This window comes from Apteryx mantelli, chromosome 7 (genome assembly GCF_036417845.1).
Source record: "Apteryx mantelli isolate bAptMan1 chromosome 7, bAptMan1.hap1, whole genome shotgun sequence".
Taxonomy (NCBI): domain Eukaryota; kingdom Metazoa; phylum Chordata; class Aves; order Apterygiformes; family Apterygidae; genus Apteryx; species Apteryx mantelli.
In genome coordinates this window covers 25885130-25903090 of record NC_089984.1, presented here as the reverse complement: position 1 = coordinate 25903090, position 17961 = coordinate 25885130, and the positions used below count along the sequence as shown (strand labels likewise).

At 35.7% G+C, this 17961-nt stretch overlaps 1 protein-coding gene across 1 annotated transcript in view; it reads right to left on the bottom strand.

Moving 5' to 3' along the window:
* Positions 1 to 205: 205 nt before the first annotated feature.
* The window catches only part of TNKS2 (tankyrase 2), a 33604-nt gene continuing 15848 nt past the window's right edge, over positions 206 to 17961 (bottom strand). The window contains exons 12-27 of the mRNA XM_067300055.1: positions 17266 to 17437; positions 16421 to 16500; positions 15853 to 15998; positions 15252 to 15417; positions 14703 to 14922; positions 14005 to 14114; positions 13130 to 13318; positions 12122 to 12374; positions 11605 to 11687; positions 10925 to 11045; positions 8033 to 8130; positions 7273 to 7347; positions 6064 to 6169; positions 4363 to 4549; positions 2772 to 2928; positions 206 to 2467 (exon numbers count right to left, since the gene is read on the bottom strand). Coding sequence (XP_067156156.1) covers positions 2405 to 2467; positions 2772 to 2928; positions 4363 to 4549; positions 6064 to 6169; positions 7273 to 7347; positions 8033 to 8130; positions 10925 to 11045; positions 11605 to 11687; positions 12122 to 12374; positions 13130 to 13318; positions 14005 to 14114; positions 14703 to 14922; positions 15252 to 15417; positions 15853 to 15998; positions 16421 to 16500; positions 17266 to 17437 — 2226 coding nt within the window. The 3' untranslated portion in view covers positions 206 to 2404. The remainder of the gene's footprint in view (positions 2468 to 2771; positions 2929 to 4362; positions 4550 to 6063; positions 6170 to 7272; positions 7348 to 8032; positions 8131 to 10924; positions 11046 to 11604; positions 11688 to 12121; positions 12375 to 13129; positions 13319 to 14004; positions 14115 to 14702; positions 14923 to 15251; positions 15418 to 15852; positions 15999 to 16420; positions 16501 to 17265; positions 17438 to 17961) is intronic.

Below are 17961 nucleotides of genomic sequence, written 5' to 3'. Positions count from 1 at the left end.
AGCTAAAATTGTTAATCAGCTGTATCTTAGTTCAATACCAAACTACAAATTTCCACAGCATTCACAATTTGTCATCCATGTTAAAAGCTTGTCTAACACAATTAATTTCCCCTCTAATTATGTGGTTTGTTTTATTACTGCGCATGCTTACATTCAACACAACAGTCTGACATACTACACCTGTAATTACTCCCATGCTACTAGAAAACCAGTGAATTAAATTTATTTAGTGTTAAATGGATATGGAATGTTATACAGTACATGTAAGACACTTGAAGATGAGTAAAGCAGAACTAATTGCACAAAAGATTAAAGGTTCACCTCAATAGTCAATATCATCAAACCATTACAGCTTCCACCCTTCAGAGTGCAAGGTATGTCATGCAAAAGCAACTCAAAAAATCCCCAAACAGACAAAACCAACATTGTGGTACCACTTAAATGCTATCATACCACAATATTTTACAAGACATTAAGTGATCGTTCATAGAGAATGAAGCATTTTAGCAATAACTAAAATGTTTTGAACATACTTAACAGATTTTGCATGAACACCAATTCCAGCATTACTATACCTAAGGAACAGGCAACATGCTGGGAGAAAGTACCTAAAAAAACCAAAAAACCAAAAAAACAAAGCCTCTTTTATTCAGAGCCAATATTATTACCTGCAAGAGTTAAGTTATGCAATCTTATTATTCAGATTCCCCACATAACTGGGTAAGGTTCAATACATTTTTTACATAGAGCATAATCACACGACCATCACATCAGCAAGACAATTTCATTATCTTGACCAGTTACTACATTTAAACCATGGTATGATAACATGCCCTGCAAACAAATTGTCTTCTGCAACAGTAACCTATCTGTAGAAATATCAAACAACTAAAATATGCTCCTAACAGTTTTAAGATTAAACCCAAATGAACTATAATTTGTTTGTATTTTATTTACATATTTTTGAAATATGTAGGTAAAAACAGCAGATGGGACAGAAGCAGAATACACAAGAGAGGTAAGATAGGGCTTACTGAACTGATCAGTGCAATCAGTAACCCTGACAGGGGATTATACCTTTTGTACTCTTCCTCCACCCAAGTGATCTTGATAGGGTTACCGTATCCAGCCGTTGCAGTGGGAGAGCTGCTCATCCTGCTTATGCACTCCTCGTCCAGCTGGCTGAGCGCAAGGATCAAAACCTTACTCCCCAGTTTCACTCAGCCAAAAGCATTGCAGAAAAACATACTTCTACACAAGTGCTTCAACTAGAGCTTGAACATAAACATGGAAGAAAAACAGAAGATGACAGAATAGTTTTGAAATTTCCACCTGATAATATTCATATCCTGAGGGCACCAACAAGTAGATTAATTTACAAAAATAATCAAACAAAAAAAAGATGAAGTTGTTTACCCTGATATTAGGAATAAACTATTTGACTTCCTGGCTTAAATGTAAGCAAGTGGAACTTATCTAGAAAGACCTCGTTGAGGTTAACTTTCCAACTACATTCAAATAAAATAATTTACTAAAACTATAACTTGCAAGGTCTAATAGCCTTGAAGTGAGGATACAGGTTAACTATAGCTATAGTTAAATAAAAACTTTAAAAGACATTTTAAAGAAATAAAATATGAAACTCTAGTAAGTAGGTGGAAAAAACACTTTAGTATTCATCTGGAACATTCTACTTTCAAAGCCCATCATTCTCAGGAATGTGTATTTCATAAATAAAAATACAGAACAAAAATATGAGTAATCATTCTAATGCTGATACTTCTACACCTCTTCAGAGAAAATTTGTCTTCCTCCCAAATTAATGATAAACCCTGAAAAAAATTGGCTTTTCTAATCTATTGTGCATGAGAAAACACAGATGAACAAACCAACATTTGGAAAAAACACTTTGTACAAGGTTGCAGTTCTGAAACACTTATATTACAAAGCAATGTAAATAAATACCAGGCTAGTACAAAAGCTCTTATTTACAGTTTTACAAATGAAATTGTTTTCAGTGTAAATGCAGTGTTTTAAAGAACACGGTATTAGTAAAATGAGTTCCTGTATAGAGCATTACAATTTCTGCTAAATTTCATGTAGTATTGTATAAAACCATTGTTCAAGTTAATTTTTGTTTATAATTTAGTAAGCCAAACCCCAGTTTATGCCTGGAATGGTATCTGTTAAAGTGCTGAAAAAGAGGACATTTCTGAAACTTTAGAAAAACATACTGTACATTATTAAAGCTTTATCAAGTCAAAAATGTTAGATTTTGTTCACATTTGCTACCACACCACCTGCGGATGAATTTTTTTTTTTTTTAACTCAGTGTGAATTAACAGGATGTCAGCCATTTATATCTTCACATCCAAAGTCTGACGGTTTCTCAAAAGTATTTGTTTTAAGCTTCAGTGGTGGCTTCAGGTTTCATAATCTGATAAGTAATCAAGTATTCTGGATAAGCCTGAAAAATGACAAACACATTCTTTATTATGATTACATTTTTTGGATATATGCAAGATCTGTGTGCAGAGAGGAAAAAAAAAGAGTGCAGTATTTATGTCAAGGAAAAGAAAGGCTAAACGTCAATGGCAGAATGTCTGAAGCATTCAGGAAACATGGAATCTTTCACCTTCATGCAAAGTTGGAGTTTCTTATAAGACAAAAGCAAGTCCTAGCAGCTCTAAAGTAAGGAAAAAAAAAAAATTCTACTATGCGCTTTTTAAAATAATATCTGCCCCCCCCTCCCAAAAAAAAAAGCGAATTACCTGCTCTCCTCTATAAATGACATATTCTGCCAATGCCAGTCCATTTACACTGGGTCGCCCAGTAACTGAGTGATGTCCTGGGGGAGAATGAGCCATTTTCATAGCACTGAACTGCAGGAAAGACTTGCCCAGGGTTACACGACAAAACAGCAATTGCCTATGTTAGAAGGGGAAAAAAGGATTATGAATAAAAAAAAATACTTGTGAAGCAACAGAAAGATTATCTTAGTAATTTGAAACTTTTACTTGAGCCACTTTAGTCAGTCCTTGTTGTAAGCAAAACTGTGAAGTTCTGTTTGGAATGGTAAAACTTATGCTCCCTTAGGAAAAGGTCTTTAGGCTGGGGAAAGAGCTGGTACTAATACTGAATAATATTAATCACAATTACTGGCAACAGAATGCTTAACAATGAACTCAGACTGTCGCTTTTTTTTTTTTTTTTTTTAAGTTTTCTGAGGGAACCCACTTCCCCAAAATCACTCATACTAACATAATACACTTGTGTTCTAATGCCAGATTCGCACCTAAAACAGCCATATCATCATCAAGGCCAAGTGCAAACCACAAATTCTAGATGAAATCAAAATACATCAATACTAGCACTTGTCAGTATGTTACATTACAATGTTTTCTTTAAAAAAAAAAAAAAATCAGAACAAAGGTAGCTATTTCTTTACATATGCTCCAACACAATGGCAATATAGTCTCAGCATTTTTGTAGATCAATGTTATGAACCATTCTGTTATGCTCAGCCAAAATACTTTTGCTTTTCAGATTCTTCTTACACGACAAATTGGAAGAACTTACCAAAATTTTAGAAAATATGAATAGGAAAACTATGAAGAGACACTGACAGCCTCTTTAAATCTAGAAGATTGTTTTGTTTACTTAAGGATGCTGGAAAAGTGTATGCAATTTGAAGAAAAAAGGGGCACAGACTCAAGGAAGGAAACTGCAACAGCTGCCTTATCCCTGTGAAACTAGTGGAAAAACAGTACACAAACACAGTATTTTCTTGCTTGAAATGATGGCCACTACTGTGAGAACTCCATGAAGAAAGAATAACTTTATTCTAAACTGAAGATGTCAATGGGACAGAACGGGTGTTCTGCAGAAAAGCAGATTTAAGAACTCAGAATTAGTGGTAGAGATTCCACAAATCCATGTCTATGTTTTATTGTCTGAAGCAGCAGTGAGGCGGAGGCTCTTACGGAGCACACCCTCAAAGCATACAGATTCCAAATACTGCTGAATTTCTCCTTCCTCTGTAACAGGCAATGAAGTAGACTAAATCCTTGCATTGCTCTATCTTTCACACAAGTGTCTAACAGATCCTCTTCACTCGTAGCCTACCTAACCTGATTTTTACAGTAAGTTAAGGGCAAAGACTCAGGTAAGTGCACTGAAGATGGTTAAAGGTTCTGTGAGACTTCAGTGTCAAAGTTTTCTGAAAGGCTCAGCATGTAGTAAATGCTGGGAAGGTTTCACTACCGAGCAAACCTTTCTTCAGAGAATCTGCTGACTTGATGGTCAATTATACAATGTGCAAACGCAAGTCTGGATTCCTCTGTGTAAAAGATCATGACTTACCTGTGGCAAACATAACAAGATCTATCCTTGTGAATTGGACATCCAGTGCCACCTCCAATTCCATATACATACTGATTGCTTTTGGAAGAATTTTCAGCAAAATAAATCCCAGCTCCAAACATGCCACCTATATAGGCATGTCTTTCATCAAAGCCTTTGTGAATAATTGCATTCACAAATGGGGAGCCTAAAAGAAAGAAAGAAAAATATTTTAAATAAAGTACTTCAAAAGGTACTTGGGTGTGTCTTAATTCTACCATCCACTCCTCAACACTGTTAGTACGGGTTTTCACACATACAACGAAATCAATCTCCAGAAATTCTGAGCAACTCAGGTGTACATGACCAGTTTGCTAGAGGTGTTATACATAGAATGGCAGGTGATACGTGTACGTTCTTATGTTTACAAAGTATAAGGCCTGAGGCAAGGAAAGGCTCTATTATTCAGCACTCCTTTCTGCACAGCTTCATTCTAACCAAGATTTTGTGAATTTGCCACACAAATCCCATCTCTTCCTAACACTGAACTACATTTAAAAAACAATAGGTGCACTCCAGTCAAAACTCTGAAGTAACTCTCTTAAGGAGAATAGATTATTCTTCTGTTTCTCCCTCCAGTGTCCTTCAGTATGTATCTACTTTCACTGGGCATAAAATCTAGCCTTAAAGAATAATCTATTCAAACTGGACTCTGTAGCTCTAGAGACACCTGATATCCATTCCTTTTCACAAAAGGTGTAACTTTTTAGTAACTATTTTTATAAAAGCTTCAAAGAGGAGCTTTCTAAGAGAATATAGCATTTCAGTTACATAGGGAGTTTTAGTGAAAATAATCCAAAGTTTTATCCTCCAGTATAAGAAAACCTTATATGAAGTAGAACAACATTCCACATGAAAAGAACTGGAAACAGTCACAGCTTTTTTCCATTATGTTCTGCATGTCGCATAATGACTAAAGACAAGTGTTAATGTAAATAAAAAAATTACATAACTCATAGAACATTCATACGGCATAAATTCCCCTGTTCCAGGGATAATTTTGTTACTATCTAATTTATAAGATCTTTATTTAAAGGAGAGTAATTCCATCAAGGAAGTCATTCCATGTTCCTCTAATGGTGGTACAGGCCACAGTCAAATGACAGGATTTTAATCTGTACGACTTTGGGCAAGCAGTGATTATTATGTTATTGTTATTACCAACAGTAATGTATTACATTAGGAACTACGTAGCTTTCATTGTAACGCAAGAGAGCTTTCAACCGGGTTTGATTTGACAATTATAACCTATCTTCTCTGGAATTATGATCTGAACAAGAGCTAACTTGCTAAATTAAAAAATGAAAAAAAACCACTGCAGAATAAAGTCTGACTCGATCATTTGGCCATACAGCTGATAAAACAGAATTAGCAACTTAACCAAGAAGAATGTAAGCCCCTTCATCTCCATTCATAATTGCTAAAATGATTTTACTTAAACTTTTGAAAAGTCCCCTCTGTGGGGAGACAAGGAGATGCAATTTTCAGAAGAAAGATTCAATACATTATATGTCACTGTTGACAACACTTGTTTGTATAGAACTTGCAAAAAAGCTAGTGCCAATTTCCAGTGAGAAAATTTTCTATGAACCAGTAGAAATCCTCCACTAAAGAGTGTTGGTAGTGTGAAACTGGTAAATAAGGAGTATTTCAGTATCTCACCATGAAACAGCATCCTTTCATTAGCATGGTTATGATTCTCTTCAGAGACCTCTTTCCTCCTGTGAGTGTATCTTTCCCAAAGCTTTTTGTTGCACACTTTCTGAATCTGAAATAGTCAAGATGTAAGTTCTACCCTGAAGCTGAAAACTTCTGTTTGCTTTAACTGATATTTAATATATAGTACCTATACCACAATACACTACTCTAAAATACCACTTAAACAAGAATCTTTCTTTACTTAGAGCTCAGTTAAACAACACTGAAGTTCTGTTGCTTATCCTACAGAAGTTGATTGTTCTAACACAACAGTGAAACACTTTGAGTAAACCTAACTATAAGCTTCATGAGAGCTAATTCATTTTAAAGATCTGTCGAGTAATCCCTCTTAATTTAAATTTACAAGGCTTCATCACAATTATACTTTAGTGTCCCTCTAAACATTGCTTGATATAAACCATTAGCAAAAAGATCATCTAGTAAATTAAAAGCATCTTCCACGAAGACTTCTAGAAGGTTTCAAAAAGAAAAAAAATTCCTCTAAGCAGAGGTGTGCTGAACATTCTCACTGTAACGTGTGTGTAGATATAGCATATCTATTCCATTGGGAAAAATGTAACATCAGTTTAGCATAAAACTTGTACTTACTTTCAAATCAAAAATTTCAGTGTTTTAATGAAAATGACCATTTCTTTAGGAAAATAAAAATATGAATGCAAACCAAAACTCCAGCAGATTATTTAAAAGCAAGGTTGTCTGCTTCCTGATATTTTAAGATTCTTTGTCTTTAAATCAAACCATATCCAGTATCAAGCCATACCAGATCCATTTACTTCCATGTTTCCAGAAGTTTTTCTTTCACTTCTTGCTTCATGTTTTTTCCCTGCCATTCTATCAACAGAAAAGAATCCTTTGGTTCCTATTAAGCCTTCTGTCTTTTTCTTCAAAAATTCTGCACTTTTCTGTGAAGTCCTTCTATGTCCATCTCTAAAAAAAGTCCTTAATCTCTACTGGCCTATAAGCAGTTTTTCCATATGATCTTATTTTTTGATTTTTCCCTGGAGCATGATCCTTTTCCTGTGCGTGTTTCAGAATGACACATCTCTTATGGAGCTCAACTAATGAACACAGAACATTTTACTGCTGAGTTAAAGATACTTCCAGACAGAACACTAAAGCTGTAACCATCAACCATAAAAATGCGACTGCTACCTTTAAAATGTTGTATCTACTGAAGACTCCGCCAGCATGTCCTCCGTCTCTGTGCTCTCGGACAGTACTCTGCATCTGAAGATTGAGAATTTTAAGGAGTGTTATTTTGCCCCAGAATAATATCCTTCAAACATTCTAACAATCAGAAGAACTGTTTCTGTCTTAAAAAAATAAAAGATCACAGAAGAAACTTTTAGGCAAGAGCTGTCTGTTAAGCAATGCTGGATTGTGGAGGCACACAGACAGGTCTTATGACTTTTTAAAACTACACCTTAAACAGTTTATAGACTAGTTCCCCCCCCCGCCCCCCAAAAAACAACCCCCCCCCCCAATTCTATTTAGAGTACTGTTTCTTCAGTACTTTGCCCTGTGTGATTATTACACTTTGGAAGGAAGTGACTTAAACCTGTGTCTAACAGACAAGCAATTGGTAGCATTGAATTTTTATGTTATATCAAAGAACTTTTTGGTATCTTAGAGGTTTTACCACTAGCAATAGTAACATAGATAAGAATAAAAAATTATGGATATCATGAGTATGGATCGTAATACTGGTGCAGTCAAGAAGTGCAGGCAAGAAAAAAAATCAAAATTCAAAGTATCCTTAAGTTATTTTTTTCTTATGATGCTTAGAAAAGCTAATCACACAGTTAAACTGCCTAGCAATACTCTTTCGTCTACTTCCTTAGTAACAGTGACAAAAACACTGAGAAACTAAAAAAGAAAAAAGAAAAAGAAAAAAAAAAAGAAAAAAGCATACCTCCTCTTCTACTGACTGAAATTCCTTATCTTCAGAAGAAAGATCTATGAGTATAGTTCCACTGCCAGAAGTATTTAGAGTCAGGTATGGGTTAAGTCCTGTGAATATAACAAAATACAACAACAGTTTCAGATATTGCTTTAAGATGACTGATTTGGAATAAGCAGCAACTTTATTATTATTATTTTTTTAAGCACTGGTCTTCTCTAATCTCAGTTTGCAAGATGAAGAGTTTAGTTGCTAAGGAGTGCAAAAGTTACCAAGGTTTTTATTTGCCTTCCCTCACCCACACTGTGGATGTCCAAGTGCCATCCCTCAAAACATTTCATTAGTTTCAAACAAAACAACCTTTTCAATGTCTTTATCTATAACTTCTACCCTTATATTATCATCCATATAATATTCATGCCATCAGAAGCACAGCAGCTGGGTCTGGATGCCAATCAATGACAATTATTCATTTATCTGTGGATACTGATCCATCATTCTCTCAAAACATATAAACATTTCAGACACACTAACCCATTTGAATGTGCTTAGCTCAGTATCTCCAATGTACAAGACATGGAAACTATATGTAAGCAGTTACCTACTTGAGTTTGTTTGAACTCTAGGCATTGAAACAATGAGAGCAACCTGTCCCTGTAAGAAGAGTCCCTGACTGCTGATCTAACGGTGATGGCATCATGAAGAAAAGATGATGGGGCCAGACTCCCAGTGACACAAACTCAAACAGAGGAAATTCTGTCTGAACATAAGAAAACACTTTTTTACTGTGAGGGTGGTTGAACACTGGAACAGGTTGCCCAGAAAGGTTGTGAAGTCTCCGTCCTTGAAAATATTCAAAACCTGACTGGTTAAGGTCCTAGTTAACCTGCTGTAGCTCACCCTGCTTTGAGCAAGGGGGTTGGACTAGATGATCTCTAGAGGGCCCTTCCAACCCCAAATATTCTGTCATTCTGTGACTTGACTGGAAGTGCAGAAGGAACATATTTACCAGACTAAGATATTCATGCTTTGGATCACCTTGGATGCAAGGATTTCTATCTCAAATCATAATGCAGAAAGAGCTGACAATGTAGCTAAGATAGTCCATGAACCTAAAAGGCTTAAGGCTGATAACGAATGCTCAAAGGAGACTCCTCTATTAAATGCTTCAAACATGCCAGCATAATGCTGAAATTTTATACAGAATGCATTGTCAGTTTTCATACAGACTTCTGTCACAGTTGGAATGGAAATGTAATCTCTAGACTTAAGAATTTATGAAGATGTGGTGTATCAGGTATCATTTTGCCATAGCCTTCCCAGACCAACAGCAGGCAACCAGAGTTAGATGCTGGGTCTGTCATAATATCTCTAGAAAGGAATAACATGGGGAAAAAGGAGAAGTTGAGGATTCATCCACATTTGGGAGCCAAGATGTTTAAGTCATTCAGCTAATATTTAACAGCAGTCACTCGAGTTTCCTGTTTGGGGCCTCACATTAGTGGCGTGCAACTGGAATCCAGTGTTCAGATGCAAGAAACTGATGAAAGCTTCAAAATCAAACTCTTCCATAAAAGCCCTATGGACTTTGAAACAAAGGCTATGCTGTTCAGTGAGAGATGACAAAATACTAATGCCAACATACTAGAATGCAAGAGCACAAGGGCAAAGTATAGAGAATTACAAAAGCTTAAAAAAAAACAAAACAAGTGTTACTGAAAAATTCAGTTTAAGTACTTACGCTTGTGGCTAATGTTACAAATGAAAATGTCAGGCCTTTCAGTGCAAGACAGGAAGAGTCAAGGAAGAATAAGGGGGGTAAGGACAAATACATATATTTTCAAAAATATATTTGGAAGGCAAAAAACCTTATGATTACTATTTGCAGAAGTTTAAAACTGCAATAGGACATGAGGCTGGAACAGCTCCTTAAAAATAGTTTCCACCCAAAATACTCAATGAATCAGTCAAAAAGCAACTGAAAGTTAAAAGGAAGTTAAAGATCCACAGAAATTCTTCATCACTGGCAAAGGATTATCTTATGGCTTGGTTTGTCTTAAGGAGCAAAAAATCATTTAGTGCTTTGGACAGTGAGTCTCTCATTACTATGGAGTTCAGACTTTGGAATGAGAATTCACAGATGGCATCTCTAGAGAAAAAACTCTACCAATTCTAACTAATTTATTCCATTGCTTTGAAACATAGCAAAACAATAGTAATTGATGTTTCGGTGAGACAGGGAGGAAAAAAAAATAGCGTACTTTTTTTTGTCTCCTATGCAGCCATAGTTAAATGAAGCGTGCTATTCCCAGGACTGTGCTGGAATCAACAATGCTGCACAAATAAAGGAGCTTTAGCATAAAATTCAATACAAGCTGAAGCTGTTAAACAGAGCAGCTATGTTAATTTTGGCTCACTGGAAACACAAACTGTACTTTTAAAGAAAAGGATATACCAGATTTTCAGCTCGCTCTCCAAGAAAGCGAACACAGTATCTATTCCCATGCAGAACCCGAAGGAACAGGGTAGAACAGGCCCTAATCCATGAACAGACGCTCTGATGAAGACAACCACTCCCTACTTAAAAAGCCTTACAAATCAAACTGCTCTAAAGCTACACTTCCGCTAAGCAAGTAAACACAAAACAGTGATCATGACGAAAAAAAATTAGAGAAAATTGGAAGACAAGATTCACAGTAATTCAAAGCACAAATAAAAGCCCTCTAAAAGCCCTCATGCTTCAGGTCAAAAGACATTTTATCATTAAAAGTGCCCTTTTTTAGAATAAACTAAGTTTTACTACAAATTGTTTTTAATGAGATATCATTTGGAACGACCTAAAGAATTTACAAAAATGGATTCTATAAAAGCAGTGTTACATAGTATTTTGAAACAAGTATATACCTTGCTGTCCAGAAATCAGTCTTTCAACTCCTTTAATGATTTTATGCCGATGGCCATAAGCATTAATTCCAATTTCCTTTAATTCTTTGTGTCCCATTTCAACCAATACATCCAGTGTTATCTAGAGTAAGAGCAACATCATTTTTTGACAATAGCAAAAACAGAACAGCTACCAATGACACTGCGAATATATTCTGCAATAGCTGTGGCAAAAAGTGTGAAAAGAATATGCATATTGAAAATTAGCATATTATTCTCATCCTTGGCTTTGCTTCTACTGTATTCTCCAGACTTCTGTCTTTAAATTAATTTTCTACAAGCTATAGTTAAGTAACTGGTATTCCTTATAAAGATCATGTTTCTGACTGAGAAATATCATTTTCTGAACACATTAAAGTCAACAGATAAAACCACAGCAATTACTAATCAGCACTGACTACTTATTGATTCCATCATTTATACCCCTGAAATGAAATACAGCTATACTCTCAAGCTGATATAGATAATATTGCCTCATTTTTTGCACAAATAAAAAAAAATCCAGTTTCAGTCCTTTCTTTCATTCCACATCCAGCTTGAAACATTTACTCATTTTAAATTTGCGTCATTACACTATCCTAAAAAGTCAGCATTTTATTCCCTTGCATCCTAGCTGAGTATGTGGAAATATAACTACTTACCTGTTCTCTCTCAAATATGTCAATCAGATGTTCAAGGCCAAGGTTTCGCACAAACTGATTTATGCTAAAATCTATACCTGAAACTGGATAAGAAGAAAAACTCAGAAGGAACATTCATACCCATACTATATTAAAAAATGATGTTATAGAAACAACCTTTTCAAGATATCTGATCTAAGAACAACCTCTTAGAAACTAGATAAAGTCTGTAGTAAAATACTGCTTAGTATGGAGTCAAAGTTCACGTGATTTCTTTTTTAAACCACAATTCACCATTGTGAGCCTCTGTTTAAAAAGAAAAAAGAAAAAAAAAAAGGGACTTTAAGATCTTCTACAAGGGGAAAGGACCAGAATCCTGTACTGCAAGACTTTTAGACTTCTGTTCCTCATTAATGACAGTGTAAGGAATAGAGCTATTGCATATGTCATAAACTATACTATCTGTGCATAGCCTCAAACTTAGGTATTCCTTCTACCATATGTTGTAAAGTCTTATTCATTACTGAGAAAGTCTCACCTTCTTTCTTCTCTAAAACAGTGGTTCCCTCTGCACCGTTTGTACCAACAACAGAAGGAAGTTCAGAAAAACTACCAGACAAGTTGTCAAGGCTGCTCGCAGCAGACAGACTGGATGGACTGGATGGAACAGAAGACAGGGAATCAGCTGTAGAGCCTGTAGTTTGCAATACACTTATAACCTGAGGTTTGTAGCAAGACGGTAAGGCAGAAGGAGGCATTGCTGCTGTCAATAATGCGCTGACGTCATCTGCCTAAATATCAGAAGACAATTTATTAAAAATACAGGAATGCTTTCACACAACAGTTTTTCCTAGAATGCATTATTGTTATTCCAGACTGCTTCCTAAGTATACTGCAATATAAATATATACATATAGGAAAAATTCAGTCAGTTTACAAATGGTCTTTTGTGCCAACAACATACGGAAAATAAAGACATAAGAAACGTAAGTAAAACTTTAAAATAAAAACAGAAATAAGATAAAAAGTAATTCCTTCAATATTTCTACAAAAACTTCCGAGAGAGTCAAACAAAACTCTCATTTCCAAGGGGAAACTAGCAAAAGGTTCTATCGACAATCAGAATTTATGAAATACAGAGTTACTCCGAGTGCAGCTTTTGATTGTATTATAATATGGGGGGGGGAAGCCTAAGAGCCTGATAGTTTCCTAAGTTTACTTTGCTACAAGTTATGCTTACACTTTATCGACACAACAGTTTTTGTATTAGTCAAACTGCAGGTACCAAATTAAATGCATCCACTTAAAACCTTTTTTTTTCCCCCTCTATTTCAAAATAAGAAGCCTTAAGCAGGAAAATCTTGAAAAAAAGTTTAAACAGGCTCTACTGACTTTCCTTACCACGTATAAACACCAGAGAAACCAAAGCATTTTAAACTTTGCAGAAGTTGCCATATTACTTTTTTTTTTTAAAAGGATAATTTTAGAGGAGCTGCCCCAACAAGCAGAGAAGTACCAATTTCCCAGGAAGAGCCCCATCACTTACGGTGACCAGGTCTAATGGTGTTTGTCCTTCCTGGTTTTTCAGAGTAGGATCAGCCCCATGTGCCAGTAACAAGGCACAAAGTTGCGTCCTTCCTTTCTGGGCTGCTTCATGCAAAGGCGTGAAAGCCCATTTGTCCGTAGCATTCACACACGCATTATACTTTATAAGTAAAGCTGCTACATCTACATGCTGAAAAATAAAACAACCTGTTAAACTGCAAGGTGCTACAGTATATTAAGCTAACTCAGAATTATTACTGATTCTTCTCTGTAATCCTCATTCTGAATTTTCTTAGAATTGTAATTAAAAAGTATTAAAAGAAAGGTGGTTTTTTACCTGACCTGCAATACACCAGTAAAAAGCTAAGACTACTCCTCTTGTGAAAGAAGGACAGACCACAGAATCCCTAATCCAAACTCCCTGAATTTCATTAACAGATGAAAAAAAGCTGGAATCCAAACTTCCAGTCTGGAAAGTACTCCAGTTGTTTTGATTAAAGACTTGATCAAAGCACAAAAATCCTGACTGAAGGACCATACAAACAAGCAGCATCTCAACTGCAGCTGAAGTAGTGTAAATGAGATCTTGATGATAAAAACTGATTGGCATGGGCAAGAAAACGCATTTTATGGAACACCTTTTAGACTACTTGTTCTGTAAATGTTCATGTTCAGAAAACTCATTCTGTCAATTCAAAAGTTTTCACCTATACAGTCAGTTGACTAAGTCAGTTACTTTTTTGCTTTTCATGAATAAGTTTACATTACAAGAGAATGGCAAAAGCTTTCTAGAGCGATTATCGGACCATGATATTGCCAATAAAATGCCTTTTTTTTAAAATAAAAATAAAGCCTTGGAAAGTTTGAGATATTTACCCCATAAGATGCAGCATTATGCAGAGGAATCAAACCTCCTTTATCCTGTGCATTCACATCTGCGCCATGCTGTAAAAGGTACTCTGCAACCTCCAAATTGTTGTAACCAGCTGGAAGTTTGCAAAAGGAAAGAGTAAATATAACGTTTTTTAAAAAATAAAAGAAATAATATTAGAAGTAACAAAACTGGCAAACGAGTAGTCAGGTCAAAGAACTCCTGTGAATACCAAACAGCTTCAAGTTGCAGAGCAGAACAAAAATTCTTCATATGTATTCAGCCAAAACTTTCTCAATAGACAGTAGAGAAATGATAATTCACTTAATTACTTGAAAGCTAGAGTGTCAGTCCCAATGAAGACAGTGTATTATCTATTAGTGAAGACAGCTTCACCTTATATAAGAGTATCTGGTTTTAAAACCTCTGTCAGTAAACAGAACAAAAGATACCTCGGGGCTAGAGAGAATGGGAAACTGAAGCCATTAGTATTAAACACTTCTGAAAAGTGGAGGAACAGAAGATATAAAAAACCCCCAGAAAATACACATAAAACACTAAAATGAGGTCAAACTCTTTAAGAAAATAGTACTAACAAAATTTTGGAATTCTGGAATCCTTTAACTTGAGGCTGTACTATTAAACTTGCTTAAACTTAGTAAATTCAGTTGAAATAACTCTTAAATCTAATCAAAGCACTAACCTGCTAAGTGTAGGGGTGTTGAATGTCGTCCTTGTGTGTCCCGACAGTTGACGTTGTCAGGTGAACATAGCTTTTTCACTCGGGCCAAACAACCTTTCTTAGCAGCATCTAGTAGAGCTGCATCTCCCCTAAGTAGGTCTTGAATATCAGTATCACCATCTTTAACAAGGTCTAAAGGAGTATTTCCATCTCTGTTTTTCTTTGTGGGGTCAGCTCCGTGCTGTGCACATTAAAAACAGGTGGTACACACATAAGCAGAATAAACATCTCTAAATCTTAGGTGTCTCATTTCTTACTGAGCAAGTATTTCAACATGTATTCAACTCCTTCAGAGAGAAGATGTATTATATTAAAAAAAATAGCCTTCCACACACCGTGTCAGAAAGGACAACACACAAATAGTATTCCCCTACTGAAAACGTACATGGAGCTACAGTCATTTAGAAACACAAAACACAAACCAATTCTTATTAGAAGTCGAATCACATTTCAGACTGAAAAAGAAAGAAGTATTTCCAAAAAGTAACCTCTCTCCAACATACAGAATACCTGTAACAGGAGTTTGCAAATCTCGTATTTTCCTTTTGCCGCAGCTTCATGCAAGGGAGTGAATTTCCACAAATCAGCTACATTTACAACTGCTCCGTGTTTAACGAGCAGTTCTGCAACTTCGTAGTGACCATAAGAGCAAGCATTATGTAAAGGGACAAGTCCTCTGAAAAGAAAATAAAGAATAATTCCTTAAATTAAAGCCTCTTTGACAAAGTGATATAAATCTAAAACACAATGCACTTTTAACAATCACAATATAACAAACACCTCTTGTTTTCTGAATGTTCCGCAATATTCTAATACAGTATCTACTGCCAAAGTGGTACAAATGCCATCAGTAGTGGCACTGGGGGGAAAACAAAGCAAAAAAACCCACCCCAAACAAACTGGGGGAAAAAGGGTCTTGGTTACTATTCTCAAATACTGCAAAATATTTCTGTGGGTTTTCTGAACAGCTCCACACTAATGGAACTTTCCATGAAAACAAGAAAGTGGATGTCTGAGGAAAGATGGGATGCAAATCAGCTAGCAATATTCAAGAGCTGACAGATACCATAAGAATTACATTTGCCAAGAAAACATATTTTTGAATATTTACCCCTTATCTTTTGCATGCACATCAGCTCCATGCTGAAGAAGATATTCAACAACTGATACTCTGTTATAGCCAGCTGCAAAATGAAGCGGTGTAGACTGACGTCCTTCAATATCTCTGCAGTTCACACTTTGAACTGTACATAGTTTCTGTGAAAACCAACAGCCATTTATAACTACATTTATAACTACATATGATGCTGCACATTGTTAATTTAGTCATAAAATGTTGTTACACACATCTGATTTGAAAAAATATTTATTTTCGTTAAAAATTTTTTTTTAACATAAAGCCCTTACTTTTCATAGATTGTTTCCCCAGAAAGAACAAAATAATTAGTACCCCCTCTCCCCAAATCCACACCTGTTACTTTTAAGCTTTTTATTTAAAAGTTGAATGAAACTTTTACAACGCAGTCAGTGTCAGATTTTGTTATTTGTAGTTCTTGTGCAATAAAAGGGCCTTAGGACAAGGATTACAGCCCTAAAACAGTCTGGGCTTTCTTGTTTGTTTGAGAAATCATAGTTTGGCACACAATTCCCTCTTATTTTTAGGATGGGTTTAGGCTTACTTTTACAGTATCCACATCTCCAGCCTTTGCAGCCTCCAGTAACTGGCGATCTGCATCTGAATTGCCTAGTTGGATACCTTCTGCAAAATAAATGATATTGTATGACAGGTAACTGTATGTACTTGAAGGAATTTGTTAAGACAGGAAATCATTTGAGTATTTCAAGTATTTTCCCTTAAAAGAAAGTTAATCAGCTATAGACAAGTTTTCTTACTAAGGTGACTTTCTTACTAAGTCTTTTCTTATGATCTACAACTGTAGCTGTTAGTTTCAACAGTGTTTGAAAGGCTCCAAAGCCATATTAAAGTTGCCCTTAGCAACATGCTTCCTACCCATTTTGGAGTATTGTGGAACTGATTAAATATTCTTATTCAGTTTCAGAATTAGGCTGTCCCAGGAAGCTTATCTGTACGTGTATAATGTCCAAACTTTATTCATGGAAAACCCTGTACCCTGCTGCCTTTGTTCACAAATGCACAGCAACCATTTTTGCTTTTGAACCTCATTTTCTGCTCAGGAGATTCACCCCTGCCCACCGCAGTATTTTTCCAAAATGATTCCAAGTGGCTACACAATTAAACACTCTGAGCATCTCTGACAATCTGTGTAGCTGAATGCTACAGAGTAACCGATACCCGTAACCACACCTATGGCAGACACTCAAGATGTGCACATGATAATGGAAAAAATCTCTCTCAAGAACTGTACAAACCAAACCAGTTTTTAATCTTTTGGAGAAATTTTTTTGCTTGTGTTCGCTCTTATTCCTTGATAGCACTTGAAATGGCAAGTAAATTGAAACATGACATTGCATTAGAAATGGATGGTAAATAAATCAGTTGTACCTTGTAGTAGCTGTTGCACACTTTCTGTCCCCATTTGTAAGGCTGTAAAGCCCTGCAGTGACACAATGGAAGGATCACATCCAGAACTCAACAGCAATCTGCACGTCTGAAGATGACCACAGTGTGCAGCTCTATGAAGAGAGGTCTGACCAAGATTATCCAATGCATTAACCTAAAAATAACACAGAATCCTGAGAATACAATTACAAGAAATACCACCATCAAAACTTAACAATAAGGCTATTTTCATTGGTGACCAGTGGGATTTCACAAGCACTCTTCTTACTTCGATTAAAGGAACATATTCAGCATATTTCCAAAGATTATAAAGTTTCGGAAGATAACTTTACAAACTGTTTTTGCTTTTTAAAACTGCACTCACTGAAGACATTGAGTAATCCACAGTGCGGGTTAAACAAACAATTGCAGCCTATTTACCACATACAGAATAGGTCTTAATTTTGTTCATGATAGCACACATCCTTTGTTTAAACAAGCAGAATGGTTTTAACTGCATCAGCTTATTGCAGTCTTTCAGACTGAGGACTTTATACGAGCGTCAATCAATTAATTAAGATATATTTAACAATTTAAAACCCTGTACCTAAAGCCTACTTATCTTCCCTACTGTTTCACTGGTTTTGATCATCACTTCTCCCTAAACGTCACAGCAGTCTGGCTGCATTAAAAAGTTCT